Genomic DNA, 18373 nt, shown 5'->3' with positions numbered 1-18373 from the left:
CCCCTCGCCTCCGCCCGCCCCCCGCTCCCCCTACTGCCCGGGCTTCTGCGGCCGCGCCTCCACGCTCCACCTCGGAGCCTCTGCACAAGGGTGCCCTGCAGTTTAACCGCTAGCACGTAGTTGGCGGGATGTCACCACGGTAGGGAGACCGCCACGGACCCGAAAATAATGGGGTCGTACTCTGCCAGCCGCAGAGCCGGCGGGCCACTTCGCCGTGAAGAGCGCATTTGCGTCCCCCGTCCTGCTTGCGGGCCTGTTGATTTACTGCTGCGTTCGCTCCCTGGGACCTGCCCTGGTGAGGCCGACTGACCAGGAACGTGGGTCAGCAGTGGGCAGCCCTAGCGCGATGTCTGGCCTGGGAACGCATCCGTGTAGCCGGAGTGCCAGTGCCCTTCCCCATTCACCCTCGACTCCCCAGTTCATGTTATCGCATTGGATTTTTTTTTTAAGTATTTATCTTATGTATTTTGTTGTTATTTTAAAATTTGCTCTAGGGCACGTGTGCTCACGAAAGAGAGAGAGAGAGAGAACAAGCCACAAAGTCCAGGACTCTATGGCTCTGTGGTCATACATGCGGGAATCCAGCTCCTTAACCACCGTGCCATCCTGCTCCCCTCATCCCCCTGTTCTTTTGAGAGATTTTTGCTATAGGGCCCATGCACTCGCTACGAAGACAGAAAGTAAGAAATCACGGAGGGGGTGGGGGGTGTGCCACACTGCAGTGCCTTCTCCTCCATTCTCTCAGGATTTGGGGCATGCTCTCACGTGTGCCTGGTGTAAATGTCAAGCTCTGGGTCTGGGACTCAAACAACCTTCAACTACGTGGGAGTCCAGCTACATAACCATTAGGCCATCTGCAGGTCCCCCCTCCTTTTTTTTTTTAAAGACAAGGGGCCAGCAGATGGTATAGTGGTTATATTGCTAGACTCACACATGTCTGACTGGTTCGAGTTCCGGACCCATGGCTTGAAACTCACCCAGGGTATATGCATGTGTGCCCAAGATCCCAGATGGAAAATAGAGAAGGGATTATAGCGTGGCCATCCGGCTTGGGGGGGGGGGGAAGGTGATTTCTCACTTTCCCTCTCACTGTCTCTGGCTATCTCTCTCCAGCACACACAAGGCATAACCCACTTAAACAAGCAAACAAACAAAGGATGCAAGGTAGGAGGATGTCTCACTGCATCATAACCATAGCCATCCCCATGTTTCTGTGCAATAAAGTGGCAAGTTAGTACCATTTACCACAAAGGTTGTAGAACAGAGGTGGCTCAGGTCCACCCCCAAATCACAAATATACTACATAAATCTTGCTAAAATGAACACATTCTCAGAAATTCTAGCCTATTCCCACAATTCTGCATGCCTGCTTCCGGGCCATAAGATATCATAACAAAGTGATGACTGATTATGCTATGTGGCTGTCAGACCTAGGTATCGGTGTAATTCTGGAACTGACTGCTCTACACATTTAAAAATGTATGGGCGTTAGGACCAGCAGATGGTGTAATGGTTATGTCATTGGACTTCCAGGTAGTCAACCACAGTTCCAGTCCCAGACATGGCGGCTTGAAACTCACACCAGGTGCATGTGTGCCCAAAATCCCAAGAGGAGAATGGAGGAGAAGGGATTGCGGTAGTGCCAATCACCCGATTTCTCACTTTCTGTCTCTGGCTAGTACATACACTCTGCAACAAAAATCTCTCTGAAAAAAAAAAAAAAAATATATATATATATGGGAGTGACTATAATTTGCTAAAATAAAAGTGATTGGATGTCGACAGGGGTCAGAATCTATGCTAGATAAAGGGGGATGCTGATGTTGCTCCTATACAAAGGAGATTCACAGAGGCTTAAGTGCAGTTATAAATACCATTATCATGGTACACACAGACATGTTTTTATCTGGGAGACGGGGAGGTCAGCAGCTGATTTTGGTAGATTTTATGTTCTCTTCTTTATTTTAAAAAGTTGTCTTCTTTAGATAATTCCAATAGACTTTTCCCATCTTCCCCCCCATGAAGCACTTTATTTGTATGTGTGTATCACATCCGTAGAAAAAGAATTCCAGGATTTTCCCTCCTGTATGTTTCTGTCTTGCTTCATGGTGCATGATGCCAGCTGAGGTTGTCAGTACAGTGAAACCAAACTGATGCAACGGGAGCAGATTATTCTGCCATTTCTCTAGATCTTTGAGTTGCACATCAAATCTGGGGCTGATCATTCCACACCTGTTTAACCTGCCAGTGAGGTTCACAACAATTTTTCCAGCTCTGTGGTCATCAATGATTTCAAATTCACCAATGTAACTATGCTTCATCATCACAGTTAGAAACTGACAATGACTTTGGAGTATGGCCTAATAAGAACCTGGCGTTTGCCTCGCTTTTCAGCACTGTTGATGTTCTTGAAGGCATCAGCCAGGAAAATCACACACGCCATTATGGTGGCACAGAAAGTTGGCAGAAAGAGGACGGGAGGGGTGAGCATTGACGTAACCTTTTTTTATAATATGTTTTATTTTATTTTAATTTCTTTTATACATTGAACCACTATACTGATTTTGGTAGATTTTAAACCAGGAACAATTCAGAGGGAGTCAAGATGGCAGCACAGCCAGCACTGGGTTCTGTGTGTCAGTGCCTCTGACAGGCCTTGGGAAATTTCTCTGTAAATAGTTCTAAGAACAGTACAGCCAAAAATGGTGGCTTCGGGACCAGCAGTTAGCGAAATGGCTATGTCGCTGGACTCCCATGTAGTTGACTGTGGTTGTGTCCTGGACCCGGTGGCTTAAAACTCATGCCAGGCGTATGTGTGTGCGTGCCCAAGATCCCGAGAGGAGAATGGAGGAGGATTGTGGCGTGGCCATCCCCCCTGGGGGATGATTTCTCGCTTTCCATCTCTCTATCTCTCTGTTTTTCTGGCAAGTGCACGCGCCCTATAGCAAAAACCTCTCCAAAAAAAGAAAAATGGTGGCTTCCTGTGGGTACAGTTTTCAAACCTACATGCTGATGTTCCTAAGGATTTGACTAAATGTATGTTAACTATTTCAGATGAACCAAATAAAGTATATAAACGCCTGTCAGTTTTAGTAAAAGGCTATGGTAAGGCCATATTGGACAGTTAAGAATATTTTACTGTGCTTGCTGCTAAAGAACTTGGCATCTCTATTAAAGTACACAAACCTCCCAGGAAAATAGAGCGATTTACTCTGCTCAAATCAGTGCGTATTTTCAAGATATGCAGTTTGGTATGAAATGAGAACACTTTACAGATGCTTAGAGTTAGAACACCTAACTGAAAGTACAGCAGATGTCTGCCTGTAACACATTCAACGAAACTTACCTGAAGGTGTCGCCATGGAAGTAACAAAGACAAAACTAGAACAGTTACCGGTTACCGGAACACATCAAGGAGCCGATCTGGAAAACAGTACCAGAGGAAAAGAAGAAAAGTCCTAAAGCCTCAGAGAGGCTACTTGTGCCTGAATTTGAAATAGGAGGTAGGGGCAGGGTAAACCACTTCATCATCTTCTATACATATTATTGTTTCCATTCTGACTTTAAGAAATATGAACAAACCACACTGACTACTGTGAAAAAATATTTTAAAAACCAGAAACAGTTCAATTTGGAAAACGTACACTTTGGTGGTGCCTGTGGACTGCTGGGTAGAACTGTTTGGGGGAGGGCGATCGATAGAGAATCTGTAACCTAAGCAGTGTCTATCTTCACACTGCCCTGCCTTTTTATATATATAGTTTTGTTGTCATAGGGCACGTGTGCTCACTGGAGAGAGACAGAGACAGAGAGAGGGAAAATGAGAAATCACCCGCCCAGGAAGATGGTCACACCACAATCTTTTCTCCTCCATTATCCTCTTGGGATTTTGGGCACGCACACATTCACACCCAGTCTGAGTTTCAAGGGGATTGGAACCAAAGTCGGCCATACGGAAATCCATTGCCTTAACTGCTACGACACCTGCTGGCCCCTGGAATTACCATTTCTCTACAAGGAGTAGGAAGTAGTCCAGCTCATTGTTTCGGATATTTCTCCAGTAAACACAATCCTCAGAAATGACCCATACCCTGCAAGGACATGAGACGCTCAAGATTATCGTGATTGTTTCTCCTACCAATGTTGTGTGGAAAAACACAAATATGGATATATCCAAGTCCAAATAGTATTGAGAACAGTTGGACTATTAATATAAAATTATTTTGGAATACCTTAACTGATTTGTTTAGCTTCCATTTTTTATGAATGTACAAAAATTACATGATAAAAATCTGCCCTATAAATCTAAAGACCTCTTTCATAAGTGTAAAATGAAAATTCTAGGTGACAAGAATGCATTATCTCAGTATAATTGGCAATATTTTTTCTTTCTTAGTAACACATAAAGCAATAATGTCTTACAATTGATGCCACTTTAGACTAGATAAAATATCTAATGTTTCTATTGTGCATGTGATTTTCACTATAATTTGTAATTATAGTGGCATGTGGAAATGCATTTTAGGCAGTGTACTTTACAATTTCACTAGATCTCTTATTATTTAGCAAAATTGCTTTTGGTGTTTTACTTAGCTTTTCCTTTTCAAGATTTATAATCATGTTGCCTTCATATGAAAATAATCTTACATTTATTATTTTACGATATAAAGTTTGCAGCTTTCTTTTTACATATTGTATTACAGTTGCCAGCATCTTCATTTTTTTCTTTACTCACGATAAAGTTTGTGCATGCACATGTGAGACTGAAAGAGAGTGATGAGTACTCCACAGGGTCTGATCATGCCTCCCTCCCCTTCCTCCAGTCCTAGCCCATCCAGTCTTGGGCACTCGTGCTGATGCCTGGTGTGTTTCTGGCTGATACCACCGGGGATTCACACTGTAGTCACCACATGGGATCAGACATCTCTCAAGTAGCACATTACCGCTGGGCCACCGCACTGGCCTATTACATGTTTTTAAGTGTCACCTACCCATTTCTTTCATGAGAGAGAAAGAGACAGACAGAGTAGGTATTTTCAAAAGGGTCCTTATGGCACAATTCACTGCCACCCTCAGCCAGCCTAGGTCATAGGCGCACCACCTACACGAGGGAAGCTGTGAGACCCTGAAAATGCACCACTGCTGTGCCATCTGGCCCTAGCATATATGGAATTGTGTTCACTGGAAATGGTGTCAGGATGCACAGAGTCTAGTCCTTTTTCTTTTGCAGATGAATTACAGAAAGGGTGTGTTTGCAGAAATATTGTATTAAAACTTGAAAACTATCCTTTCTTCTGCTGTAGGGCATACGTGCCTACTGGATAGAGAAGAAAGAGTGAGAAAGCATACCCCACATACACATGGGGCATGGTCCTTACAATCCCTTATACATAGCTCCCCCTTTTCAGGTGCAGGTGTACCCAGCGTGTTTTTCAAGCAGCTTGGTCCAAAACTTGAACCACAGGGTCGGCCATGTGAGATCCAGCTAACAACCAACAGGCCTTGGAGCTGGCCCCCATGAAAATCTATACTTTCATTTGCAAAATGGTTACTACTTGCAAAAGATTGTTATTGTCTTTTCTTTTCCTTTTTTTTTTTTCCCTTTATTGCCAGAAGATACATGTGCTTGCTAAAGGGGGTAGGGCAGAGACAAAGCACTCTCAATGGGGCGTGGTCATGCTGCAGTTCACCCAACTATTTCCCCATCCAGTCAAGATTTTGGGCATGCATGCACATGTGCCTAGTATGTTCTTCAAGTTGCCAGGAATGAGATTCAGACTAGGATCAGCCATGAGGGATCTAGCTTCCTGGGTACAGGGTTCAACCACTGTGCTATGGGGCTGTTTGTTTTCAGACATATGGAATTGGAATTAATATGCATTTAAGTCTTTCTTATAAGTGACATAATAATTATACCCCGTTGTCTCCATTCATGTTATCCATACATTAATAATTAAAATTAATCATATCAAAATTGGTTTTAGCATAAAGTATTTTATTTTATTTAGTAAACATTTGCTGAGGATTCTATTACTTGGAGACCAGTCACTATGCAGGAAAACTGATAAAAAATGAATAGGATACAGTTTTTGTCCTTATAAAGCTTGTATATTTCAATTTTTAATCTATGACTAAGCTATTTATAAAAATAAAAATAACATTTTTATTTCTTTTGTTGTTGTTGTTGTTAGAAAGAGATTAGATATGTGCACTTGCCAGAGAGATAGAAAGCAAGAAATCACTCCTTCCAGGGGCAATGACCTTGCCGTAATCCTTTCTCCTCCAGTCTCCTCTCAGGATTTTGGGCACACATGCACATGCATCCGGCCTGAGTTTTAAGCCACTAAGTCTGAAACTCGAACCACGGTCAGCCTCAGACATGTAGGAGTCCTGTGCCTTAACCACTATGCCACCTGCTTTGTTTTGTTTTGTTTTAGAGAGATTTTTGCTATAGGGTGTGTGCCTTCACCTGAAAGACAGAGAGACAGAAAGTGAGAAATCTCCCCACAAGCGGGGTTGCCATGCCACAATCTCTTCATTCTCCTCTCAGGATTTTGGGACATGCAGAGATTTTATAGTTTTAGGGCTTATATTTAGGTCTCTGATGCCTGTGAAATTAATTTTAGTACATGCTCTTTAGTGTTTAGATTAATTTTTTTCTATATGATACTTTTTTTTTCTTAGAGGGTTTTTTTTTTGTTGTTTGTTTGTTTTTTGCTATAGGGCATGTATGCTTGCTGAAGACACAAGACCAACAAAAAGTGAGAAATTATCCCCTGGGAGGATGGCCATGCCAAAATCCCTTCTCCTCTTGGGATTCTGGGCACACACACACACACACACACATTTTTTCCCTTTATTGCCAGAAGATACATGTGCTTGCTAAAGGGGGTAGGGCAGAGACAAAGCACTCTCAATGGGGCGTGGTCATGCTGCAGTTCACCCAACTATTTCCCCATCCAGTCAAGATTTTGGGCATGCATGCACATGTGCCTAGTATGTTCTTCAAGTTGCCAGGAATGAGATTCAGACTAGGATCAGCCATGAGGGATCTAGCTTCCTGGGTACAGGGTTCAACCACTGTGCTATGGGGCTGTTTGTTTTCAGACATATGGAATTGGAATTAATATGCATTTAAGTCTTTCTTATAAGTGACATAATAATTATACCCCGTTGTCTCCATTCATGTTATCCATACATTAATAATTAAAATTAATCATATCAAAATTGGTTTTAGCATAAAGTATTTTATTTTATTTAGTAAACATTTGCTGAGGATTCTATTACTTGGAGACCAGTCACTATGCAGGAAAACTGATAAAAAATGAATAGGATACAGTTTTTGTCCTTATAAAGCTTGTATATTTCAATTTTTAATCTATGACTAAGCTATTTATAAAAATAAAAATAACATTTTTATTTCTTTTGTTGTTGTTGTTGTTAGAAAGAGATTAGATATGTGCACTTGCCAGAGAGATAGAAAGCAAGAAATCACTCCTTCCAGGGGCAATGACCTTGCCGTAATCCTTTCTCCTCCAGTCTCCTCTCAGGATTTTGGGCACACATGCACATGCATCCGGCCTGAGTTTTAAGCCACTAAGTCTGAAACTCGAACCACGGTCAGCCTCAGACATGTAGGAGTCCTGTGCCTTAACCACTATGCCACCTGCTTTGTTTTGTTTTGTTTTAGAGAGATTTTTGCTATAGGGTGTGTGCCTTCACCTGAAAGACAGAGAGACAGAAAGTGAGAAATCTCCCCACAAGCGGGGTTGCCATGCCACAATCTCTTCATTCTCCTCTCAGGATTTTGGGACATGCAGAGATTTTATAGTTTTAGGGCTTATATTTAGGTCTCTGATGCCTGTGAAATTAATTTTAGTACATGCTCTTTAGTGTTTAGATTAATTTTTTTCTATATGATACTTTTTTTTTCTTAGAGGGTTTTTTTTTTGTTGTTTGTTTGTTTTTTGCTATAGGGCATGTATGCTTGCTGAAGACACAAGACCAACAAAAAGTGAGAAATTATCCCCTGGGAGGATGGCCATGCCAAAATCCCTTCTCCTCTTGGGATTCTGGGCACACACACACACACACACACACATGCATTTGGCATGAGTGTGAAGCTTCCAGGTCTGGGACTAAAAGCGAAGTTGACCACATGGAAGTCCAGTGCCTTAACCACTACACCACCTGCTTGTCACCCATTTGATCCTTCTATTGTTAAACCACTTGTTACCCCTTCATTGGACTAATTTGGCACTTTTGCTGAAAATCAATTATTCTTAATATGTATATGTCTATTCTGTACTTATTCTTTCATATTGTATCCTTACACTAATATCCCATTATCATGATTACTTTAGCATAATAAAATCTGTAAATCAGTAGTATATGTTTTCAATTTTATTTTCAAAAGTGTTTTGGCTATTCTAGTACCTCTAATTTCCATATAAATATTAGCAACTTGCATCAAAAAGTCTGCTGGGAATTTCAATAGGATTGCATTGAAACTGTACATCAGGATCAGTAGTTGGCGTAATGGCTGTGTCACTGGACTCCCATGTAGTTGACCACTCTTTGAGTCCCGGACCCCATGGCTTAAACTCACACAGGGCACATGTGTATACGTGCCCAAGATCCCGAGAGGAAAATGGAGGAGAAGGGATTACAGCGTGACCATCCCCCTGGGGCGTGATTTCTCTGTCTCTCTGCCTCTCTCTGTATTTCTGGTGAGCGCACGTGCCCTATAGCAAAAACCTCTAAAAAAACCCAAAACTGTACATCAATTTGGTGAGAATTAATGTATTAAGTTCACTGTTTCAATTCATGGACATATTTTTAATAACCAGTTTAATTTCTTCAAGCACAGTTCTGAAGTTTTAGTATACGGGTCTCATACATATTTTCCTAAAATCAACCTAGTTTTACAATTTTTATATTATTTTAAATAATTAAAAAATTTTATTACTTATTGCTAACATGTAGAATTACATTTTTTTGTTTGTTTGTTTAGACTTTTATCATAGGGCGCATGCACTCACTGGAAAGAGACACAGAGAGAAGGAAAGTGAGAAATCACTCCAAAGAGGGATGGCCACACCATGATCCCTTCTCCATTTTCCTCTCGGGATTTTTGGGCACTCATGCACATGTGCCTGTGTTTCTCAAACCTCTGAGTCCAGACTTGAACCAAAAAATCAGCCATGTGGGGATCCAGCACCCTAACCTCTATGCCCACAAATTATTTTTATACATTGAATTCTAAACTTAGTTCTAGTATTTCTGGTTCCTGGTTTTAGTATTTTCTTTTTTAAAAAAATTATTTTGTTTAACTTATTTATTTATTTTAACTTGGCCAGAGAGGGACAGAGTGAGAGGGAGAGAGAAGGAAAGTGAGAAAGCAAGCTGCCAGGTCCGGGACCTGAACCACGGTCCACCATGTGGGAGTCCAGTGCCCTCAACCACTGCACCATCTGCCAGCCCCAGTATTTTCTTTCTTTCTTTTTTTTTTATTAAAACACTTTTTTAAAAAAATTATTTTATTTAACGTTATTTATTTTAATTTGACCAGAGAGGGACAGAGCGAGAGAGACAGAGCGGGAAAGTGAGAAAGCAAAGTGAGAAAGCAAGCCACCAGGTCTGGGACTTGAACCGTGGTTGACCATGTGGGAGTCCAGCACCCCCAACCACCATGCCACCTGCTGGTCCTTTTTTTTTTTTTAAGAATTAGTTTATTTATCCATTCATTTATTTTAATTTGACTAGAGAGAGACACAGAGAGAGGGGGAGGGGGAAGTGAGAAAGCAAGTCACCAGGTTCATGACTCAAACCATGTGGGAGTGTCCAGCGCCACCTGCTGGTCCCTTTTTTTGGGAATTATTTTATTTAATTTTATTTATCTGGTTTTAGTATTTTCTGTGTATTCTATAGAATTTTCTACATAATTGTGTTTTCTGTGAATAATAAAGATACATTTGCTTCAGCTTTTCCAATCTCTATGGAGTACATTTGTTTGCCATATTGCACTGGTCTAGACCTCCAACATCATATCATATAGAAGTAGTGACAAGAGATATCCTTATTTTTCCCATCTTTAAAGAGAAAATATTCGGTCATCAAAAAGTCATGATGTTTTTGCATAGAAAAACAGAAAAATATGTCGTGACTTTTCTGACAACTCAGTATTTAGCTTTTCATTATTAAATGTAATTTTTTATTTTTTATTTAGGTTTTTGCCATAGGGCACGTGTGTGCTCACCAGAGACAGAGAGACAGAAAGTGAGAAAAACTCAAGGGGATGGCCACATCACAATTCCTTCTCCTCCATTCTCCTCTCAGGATTTGGGGCAGGCATGCACATGCACCCAGTGCTATTCTCAAGTCAGCAGGTCGATGGTCAGCCATGTGGGAGTCCAATGCCTTAACCTCCACACTACTTCCTGGCCCTATTAAATTTGACTTTAACTATATGTTAAAGTCATAGATGTCCTTGATAAGATTCTTCTCTTTCATTCCTAATTTGTTGAAAATTTGATAATGACGAAGCAGTATTCCATGTTTGTTGAGAATTTATGATGGGGTAGTTCTGTCTATCTTGTTCAGGGTTCACTGAGTTTTTCACACCTGTAGATTTACTTTTCATCAAAGAACAGTGAGTGGTAAGCAATGCTAGTGGACAGATAAAGCGAACTAGTGTGTGCCCAAGATTCGATTTTCTAGGAAACCGCTTCCTTCCTGCTCCACGATTTGGGTGATGATCCTATAGAACTATACCTCAAGACTGAGTCTATGACTCATGCTGGGCCAACCAGAACCCTTTCTAGAACGTTTCTGTAAACTACCTCTGTGTTAGAGGTAACAGTACAATTTAATCCTGCCCATATTCCCCCAGAATTATGGAGCAAACTATCTGCACAAAAAAGATAGAGTGAATAGGAAAACAAGTGCAGAACTGAGCTAAAGAAAGCCCTGAAGGGAGCCAGTAGATAGCATGGTGGTTAAGGGGTTGGACTGCCATGTGGCTGACTGTGGCTCGAGTCTCAGACCCTGTGGCTTGAAACTCACGCTGGGCACATGTAGTGTGTGCCCAAAATCCCAAGAGGAGAATGAAGAAGGGGTTGGGGTGTAGCCATCCCTCCTAGTGGGGTGATTTTCTTGTTTTCCATCTCCCAGCAAGCGCACAAGCCCTACAGCAAAAATATCTCTTGGGACCAGCAGATGGTGTAATGTTTAACATCACTGAACTTCCACACAGTCAACCGCAGTTTGAGTCCTGGACCCGGAGACTGAAAACTCACTGTGGGTGCATGTGTATGCATGCCCAAAATCCCAAGAGGAGAATGGAGATGGGATTGTGGCGTGGCCATCCCCCCAGGGGGTGATTTCTTACTGTCTCTGTGTTTCTGTGTCTCTCTGGTGAGCGCATGAGCCCTATAGCAAAAATCTATTAAAAAAAAAAAAATCTCTCAAAAAAAGAAAAGCAAACCCTGAAGATACTGAGGTTCTAGATCTAGCCATATGAAAGTGGCTCTGCACTTGGACCTTTTATTAGTTTTGAGGGTCAGTAAATTCTATCACTAAAAGCAACATGAGATTTATGCTATTTTTTATTTTTACAACTGTAAGAGTCTGTAGATATCATGCAAAAAATTTTAATTTCTTGAGGAAAAAGTGAGCATATATTTAGATGTACATTTTTTTTTGTAAAACCAGGCCACTTTAATGTTTTTGTACAATTTAATAAATAATCTTTTGATGACTGCAGACATATAAGACCGGCTATATTCAGAAACATCAGTCATGATGGTTTTCCAGATGGTGTATCATCTTCAAAATTACAAGGAGTTAATTGTATGCAGCTGCTATCAAACCAGTAAGACAGCATTTATACATCCATCATTTTCAGGATTGTTAGTAACTTGGGCATATTTCCCCCAAATAACCTTGCCTCCTTGTGTCACAAGGCCCACCTCACTCACGTTCACCTCAATGTCAGTACCTTTGGTGATAACACCCAAAGTGGTATATAGTGGGGGTGAGGGATTCTTCTTTACACCGAATATTGGCAGGCAAAAGGTGGCTTTCAGTTCAGGATGTGTTATGTGGGCCTTCTTGAAACGTAAGCCCATTGGCCTAATGAATCTTTCATATTTAGGTGGTTTTCTAGTAAAGCCATCTCCAACAAAGCAAACTTTTGTAACCATCCTCTTCCATGCCTTCTTTCTCTTTCCTGTTCGAATAACTTTTAACACTTCTGTTTCTCCCTGGGCTTGAACTTTGGGTAGAGGGACTTCCCATTTTCCCGCTTTCTCTTTCCGTTTTTGTTTAATCATTATTGGGAAGTACTTTAGCTCAGGACTGTCCTTCTCTGTCCAACAGATAGGCAGGCACTGCTCCTTGTGGAGTCTTTTCATCATTCTTCTGTTTGGTGTTCCTCTTTTCATGCATCTTGATAGTCTTTTTCATTTGTATTTTCTCAGCATGGCGCTGTTTATGATAGAGCTTAGCCTTCAGACCAATCATCTTTTTTTGCCTTCTTTGAACGTTCATGAGCCTCCTGACTTTCCTTCTTTCTCTTTTTCTCATGGTTATCCAAACAGTATCCATAGCATTTACGATGTAATTCAATATATTCGTTTTGTGGCATAGTGACCATTGCAGCATCACCGGGAGCAGCCTCCCGGACGCGAAGAAGTTGTCAACTTTCAGATCGCAGAGACCAACAAGCAGACACAGTCCAGAATGGGAAAGCAGATCTACATTTTTAAAAGGCCACTCTATCTTCAGTATGGAAAGGGGAATGAAGGAGGGGTCAAACTGAAAGGCAAGACCACTTTGATACTATTTCAGGCATCCAGCTGAAACAGTATCCTGAGTAAATCCTATAAACCTAAAGTAGTAAGACAATTGGACAGATATAGGGGATATTAAAAAGTAGACTTGCTTAAAAATTGGAGACTAACTGTATTTGGAGGGAGAGGAAAGAATTTAAAGAGGATACCCATACTTCCAATTTGATTAGATAATAAACACTGAAGTAGCCAATAGAGGAAGAACAAGAATGGGCAAGGCAGGGACAGACGAATGAGTTCAGATTTTTTGTTTTTTTAAGAATTATTTAATTATTTTTAATTTTTTTTTCTAGTTTGACCAGAGAGAGCACAGGTGGAAAGCAAGCCCCGGGTCTTGGAGTCGAATTGTGGTGGGCCACGTAGGAGTACAGTGCCTCAGCTACCACACCACTTATCAGCCCAAGTTCCAAGTTAAGATTTGTTATTACAGGTGTTTTATGTGGTCATTTCTGTGTGGACTGAGATATGATAAGGGGCTTCTGCATCTCAATTGGTAATGGCTAATTTTAAAAAGAATTAGTCCTTCTGCTGATAGAAGCTGCTAAAATGCAAGAGTATGAAGCTAAACTTTTTTTTCTTCTTCTGGTTTTTGCTATGGGGCACATGCACTTGTAGGAGACAGACAGAGAGAAAAGGAAAGTGAGATAGCACCACACAGAGGGGATGGCCACATTGCAATACCTTCTCTATTCTTCTCTCAGGATTTTGGGCATGCACACACATGCTCCCAGGGTGCTTTTCAACCTGCTGGGTCGAGGACTCAAACGAGTTGGCCATGTGGGATCCAGTATCTTAACCATGCCACCTGCTGGACCCTACACATTTAATTTCAAACAAGCTATAATGCTGTAGAAATTGTTTGAAATGAGAACTAAAATAATGGTATTCTAACTATTCCAGTATTTGAAACATAAAAACAAAACTGAATAAAAGTTGATAGCCTAGTTCTTACAGTATTTTGGATTTAATGTCTTACCATTTATGGAGCCAGCTGATGTCATGGAGGTTAAAGACAGCTGAATACCATACAGTCAGCAATGCAGTTTGAGTCTGGGACCCAGGAGGTTGACAAATACTCTGGGTGCATGTTCATGTGTGCCTAAAATCCCGAGAATAAAAAGGGACTATAATGTGACCCCCCCCCCCAAACCGGAGTGATTTTTCACTTTCTCTCTCTGACAAGCACAGTGCCCTACAAAAAGAAAAAAAAAAAAAAGAAAAAATGTTTATCATTCAGCTTCATTCTCATTTATATATAAGGAAAATAAAACTAAGAGGCATTTAAGTGACTTACTAGAGGACTCAAAAGTATTCAGGAAAAGAGGTTTATTATTAAGGGAATTTAAATGAAGACAATGATAGAAAATGAAATTATATATTGATTCAAAATCTTTAGATTTGATGTTCTAATTCACTTCCTGCTGTGACTGTATCACTAATTTTCATCTCATTCATAAAAAGAAAAAAGGAGATGGGAAGTATCCTGAGGTATACTTCCATGGTTGGTAGACAGGCATTCAATGAACAAGTCACTAGTAAGTCAGGTATAATTGAAAAAATGTTGAACTTATATCACATGCATTTCAGGGTCAGTATCTCATACCTTGCACAGATAATCAAAATAGATTTCTCCCTTTCTTAACCATTTGCTGTACTATAATAAAATGATCTACTTAAAACATGAGTCTGTTACAACCAATATCTTCAATGCTTCTTCAATGCCTACAATGACTGAAGATTCAGTTCTACAAATTACACATTGCCTATATATGTGCAATAATCACTATAAAAAATACCATGGTGGGGTTAGCTTTGTGGCGTGGTGGTTAAGGCAACTGGATCCCACATGGTATATTGTGCAGCTCGATTCTTGGACCCTACCTACGGTTTGAGAAACACACCAAGTGCATGTGTGACCAAAATCATGAAAAGAGATGGAAAAGGGATTGTGGTGTGACTAGTCCTCATGAGGAGTGCTTTCGCTAGAACACATGTCATCCAGAGAAAAAAAAGATAGAAATGGAAATGTTAAAAAAATACTGAGTTGAACAAACACCAAGTACGAAGTACCTAATATGTGGAGAACAATCCTACTCTTAAGCCTGATTCACTAACTCCTAGGATCAGCATCACACTGAAGGACGAACTCAACAATCAGGTTTTTTTTTTTTTTTTTTTTCTTTGGTAGAGGTTTTTGTCTGAGGGGCTATCCCTGCGGGGGTGGGGGATAGTAAAGCAGAGGGGAGATGTCAGGAGAGACAGAGACAGTGAGAGGGAAGGTGAGAAATCATCCCCAAGGGGGATGGCCACAACCCCTTCTCCATTCTCCCAGGACCTTGGGCACCCACACACATGCACCCAGCATGTTTCAAGTCCCTAAATCTGGGACTTGAACTGGGGTTGGCCACGTGGGAGACCTAATCACTATGCCATCTCCTGGTCCCAAGAATCTAAGCTTTTTTCTTTTAAATATTTGTTTAATTTTATCATTATCATTATTTTTTAATTTGACCAGAGATAGGGAAAGCAAAAAAGCTGCCAGGTCTGACACTTGAACCATGGTCGTCCATGTCGGAGTCCAGCGCTCTACTTCCACGCCAACTGCTGGCCACGTCTAAGTTTTAATAGACTATCCAGGTGACTCATATGAATTTTTAAGTTTTAGAAACTCTGTTATAGATCACTGAGAAAGAGGTAACCTGATTTCTTTTCTCTTATTGGATCTTTCCCTCCACAAGGTATTGCAAGAATTTACGGTGGGGCTGGAATTCTTAAACCCTCTCAAGGCATACTATATAAATAAAGTCTTCAGGTTTCTGATTCTTACATCATTTAGTCTTGCCTGTCTATACTCCTTTTAAAAGATGAACCTTCAATACTGTGTTGAGTATACAAATGTGCTTAAAACAAATACGGAGATCTTTCTAGCAAAAATGGAGTCACAACTAAATTACATTTTAGTCTGTTTTTATCCATGATCATATGTGTGTGCATGCACACAGGAGAGACAGAGACATGCACCCTCCACAGGGTAACACAATCCCCTTCCTCCAGCCCATCAGATCTTGGTCACTTCCACATGTGCCTGGCCTGCTATCAGATTGATGGCCTGGTGTTAGAACCACGGTTGCCAGTGGGATCCATCTTCTCTTTAGCAGTACGTTACTGCGGCACCAGAGCCTGCCCAAGACTTTCCTTTTTTTGTAAAGAGAGATTTTTATTATAGGGCACGTGCGTTATTCAGACACACAGAGACACAGAAAGCAAGAAATCATCCCCCAGAGGATGGTCACACTGCAATTTCTTCTCCTCCATTCCCCTTTTGAGATCTTGGGCAGGCATGCACATGTGCCCAGGCATGAGTTTCAAGCTGCCGGGTACAGAACTCGAACTATGGTCAACCCTGTGGGAGTCCAGTGACGTAACCATTATACATTCTGCTGGTCCCCATGACCTTCCTTTGAAGTACATATAAAAGGATTTTCACATTACAAAATTGATAATATATAGCAAACATTCATGTTACATAATAAAAAAAGCTAAACTTAACAAATGAAAAATGAGAGGTAGTGGTACTCAGTGAGTGATATTTTGACATTATAATAAATAATATATATTAGATTACAGGAGAAAGGGAGTTAGATTCTAAGAGAATGAATGTGGAAAAAGCAACCTTTATGTGGAAGAGTTAAAAATGAAGAAAAAAATGTATCAAAATGAATTTTTAAAACTGCCAGACATACATTAGTACAATAAATAGAAGGTAATGACTGTGGTATTATTAAAGGAGAGAGAAAAGAAGCCTGTGTCTTAGTGTTTCTGTTACCCTTGATCATTCCCATTCTTATCTCCTCCTCCTTTGTTGCAATGACTGTGGGACAACTTGGTTCACTCATTCCAATATTGATAGATAAATTAAAAACTACATTAATAATGATTTTACTTTATAATATGGTTCATGTCAAACTTGTGGTTGTGGTTATTGAAGGAGAAGGAAGAATCAGTAGGAATCTCAATCTGTAAACTATGGAAGTAGCAGTATCCTTTACCACAGTGGTTTTCAAAGTTGACATGCACTTGAATCCCTGAAGAGCTTACCACGACACAGAAAGTGGGTCTCACCCCAAAGTTTCTGATTCAGTGTGGAGTGGGGCCCAAGAATCTTAATTTCTAACAAATTCCCAGGTGCTACTGATGCTGCTGGTTCGCAGCATATACTTTGAGAACTACTGCTCTTACGAAATAGTAACAAGGCCAAAGGCCCAGATAGACACTAAGGGAAAATAGTAGCCCCTTGTGTAGGTTTTCAGGACATACAACATTAGTTACAAGTTGATCACCTAACTCAAACATCCAGGTATGTGTCCAAGGGCTGTAACAAAATAAGGAGCTGCAGGGAACTTATTTTCAAGGATGAACCAAACACACAAAAAATTTTTTTGAAAAAGGCACTATTATTCACCTACTTAAGAATTATAGAATCAACTATTATGGGATAACCCATTGAAGGTTTAATACACATATACTTAGATAACTTGAAAGATGAGTAATATAAATTCAAATTTTCTGCCTGCAGTAAAATTGAAATTGAGAATTTCTAAGTATTTTTATGCTTGTATTAAAATCAGAAATAATCTCATTTCAGTTGTTTTTTAAGTCAGTTATTAAAAAGTACAATAATATTCATAAAAAAATCCATTTTGCAAATATGTACTGCCTGCAGATATTGCCTCTCATTAAAAACAAAATTCTATTAAAATTATTCTTGAATTTTTAGATTTAGAACACTTGATATCTGGACCCAGATGAGCTTTTATTTTACAGATCAAAATGCACAAATGAAAATGTATCATAATAATTAATGAAGCCGTTCTAATTTAGCTTGAAGAGATTTAAAATTCCCTGTGATGGCTTGTACTGCTATCGAAGAACTCATAGACTGGAGTTCAACCAGATAACCACAAACAGCATCCAGGCAGAGATTTGTAAATCTTCTCCTGTAAAGAAAAGGAAACCTGATCAGTCGTCTATACATTCAGAAACAGTTTTTCCTACTGGGCTTCTCTTCCACCAAACTTCTGCTAACCTTACTTATAGTCCCAGAGAAGAGCAAAGATCACATGATTAAGTCAATGGTAAATAAATAAAAATGGAAAGAAAACTTAGAGTAGATAGATTATCACATAACCACCATTTTCCATTTGAAGATTATTATAAAGAGGAGGCAGTAAATAACGTCTCCTTCATTCTTTTGGCCTCCTCAAAAGACTATCCCTTGTGGGACCAGCAGTTAGTGTAATGGCTATGTCAATGGACTTCCATGTAGTTGACCATGGTCTGAGACCTGGACTAGGTGGCTTAAGCTCATGCCGGGCATGTGTGTGTGTGTGTGTGTGCCCAAGATCCTGAGAGGAGAAGGCATTAGAAGGGATTGCGGCATGGCCATTCCCCCTAGGGGCGGGGGGTGATTTCTCGCTTTCTGTCTCTCTGTCTTTCTGGTGAGCACATGCACCCTATAGCAA

General features: G+C 40.5%; 1 protein-coding gene and 1 pseudogene across 2 annotated transcripts in view; one reads left to right on the top strand and one right to left on the bottom strand.

The window, feature by feature from the left end:
• Positions 1 to 2605: 2605 nt before the first annotated feature.
• Positions 2606 to 12767, top strand: LOC102478786 (28S ribosomal protein S10, mitochondrial pseudogene; annotated as a pseudogene).
• A 3877-nt stretch (positions 12768 to 16644) lies between these two features.
• NUP155 (nucleoporin 155) overlaps positions 16645 to 18373 on the bottom strand; it is a 63951-nt gene continuing 62222 nt past the window's right edge. For both annotated transcript variants that reach the window (XM_006156314.3, XM_027774877.1), the window contains one exon: positions 16645 to 17848. In XM_006156314.3, coding sequence (XP_006156376.1) covers positions 17710 to 17848 — 139 coding nt within the window. In that variant the 3' untranslated portion in view covers positions 16645 to 17709. The remainder of the gene's footprint in view (positions 17849 to 18373) is intronic.

Source organism: Tupaia chinensis, unplaced genomic scaffold (genome assembly GCF_000334495.1).
Source record: "Tupaia chinensis unplaced genomic scaffold, TupChi_1.0 Scaffold000489_1, whole genome shotgun sequence".
In the NCBI taxonomy this organism is placed as follows: Eukaryota; Metazoa; Chordata; class Mammalia; order Scandentia; family Tupaiidae; genus Tupaia; species Tupaia belangeri.
Note: the sequence above shows the minus strand (reverse complement) of the source record. Positions and strands in the feature narration are given on the sequence as shown.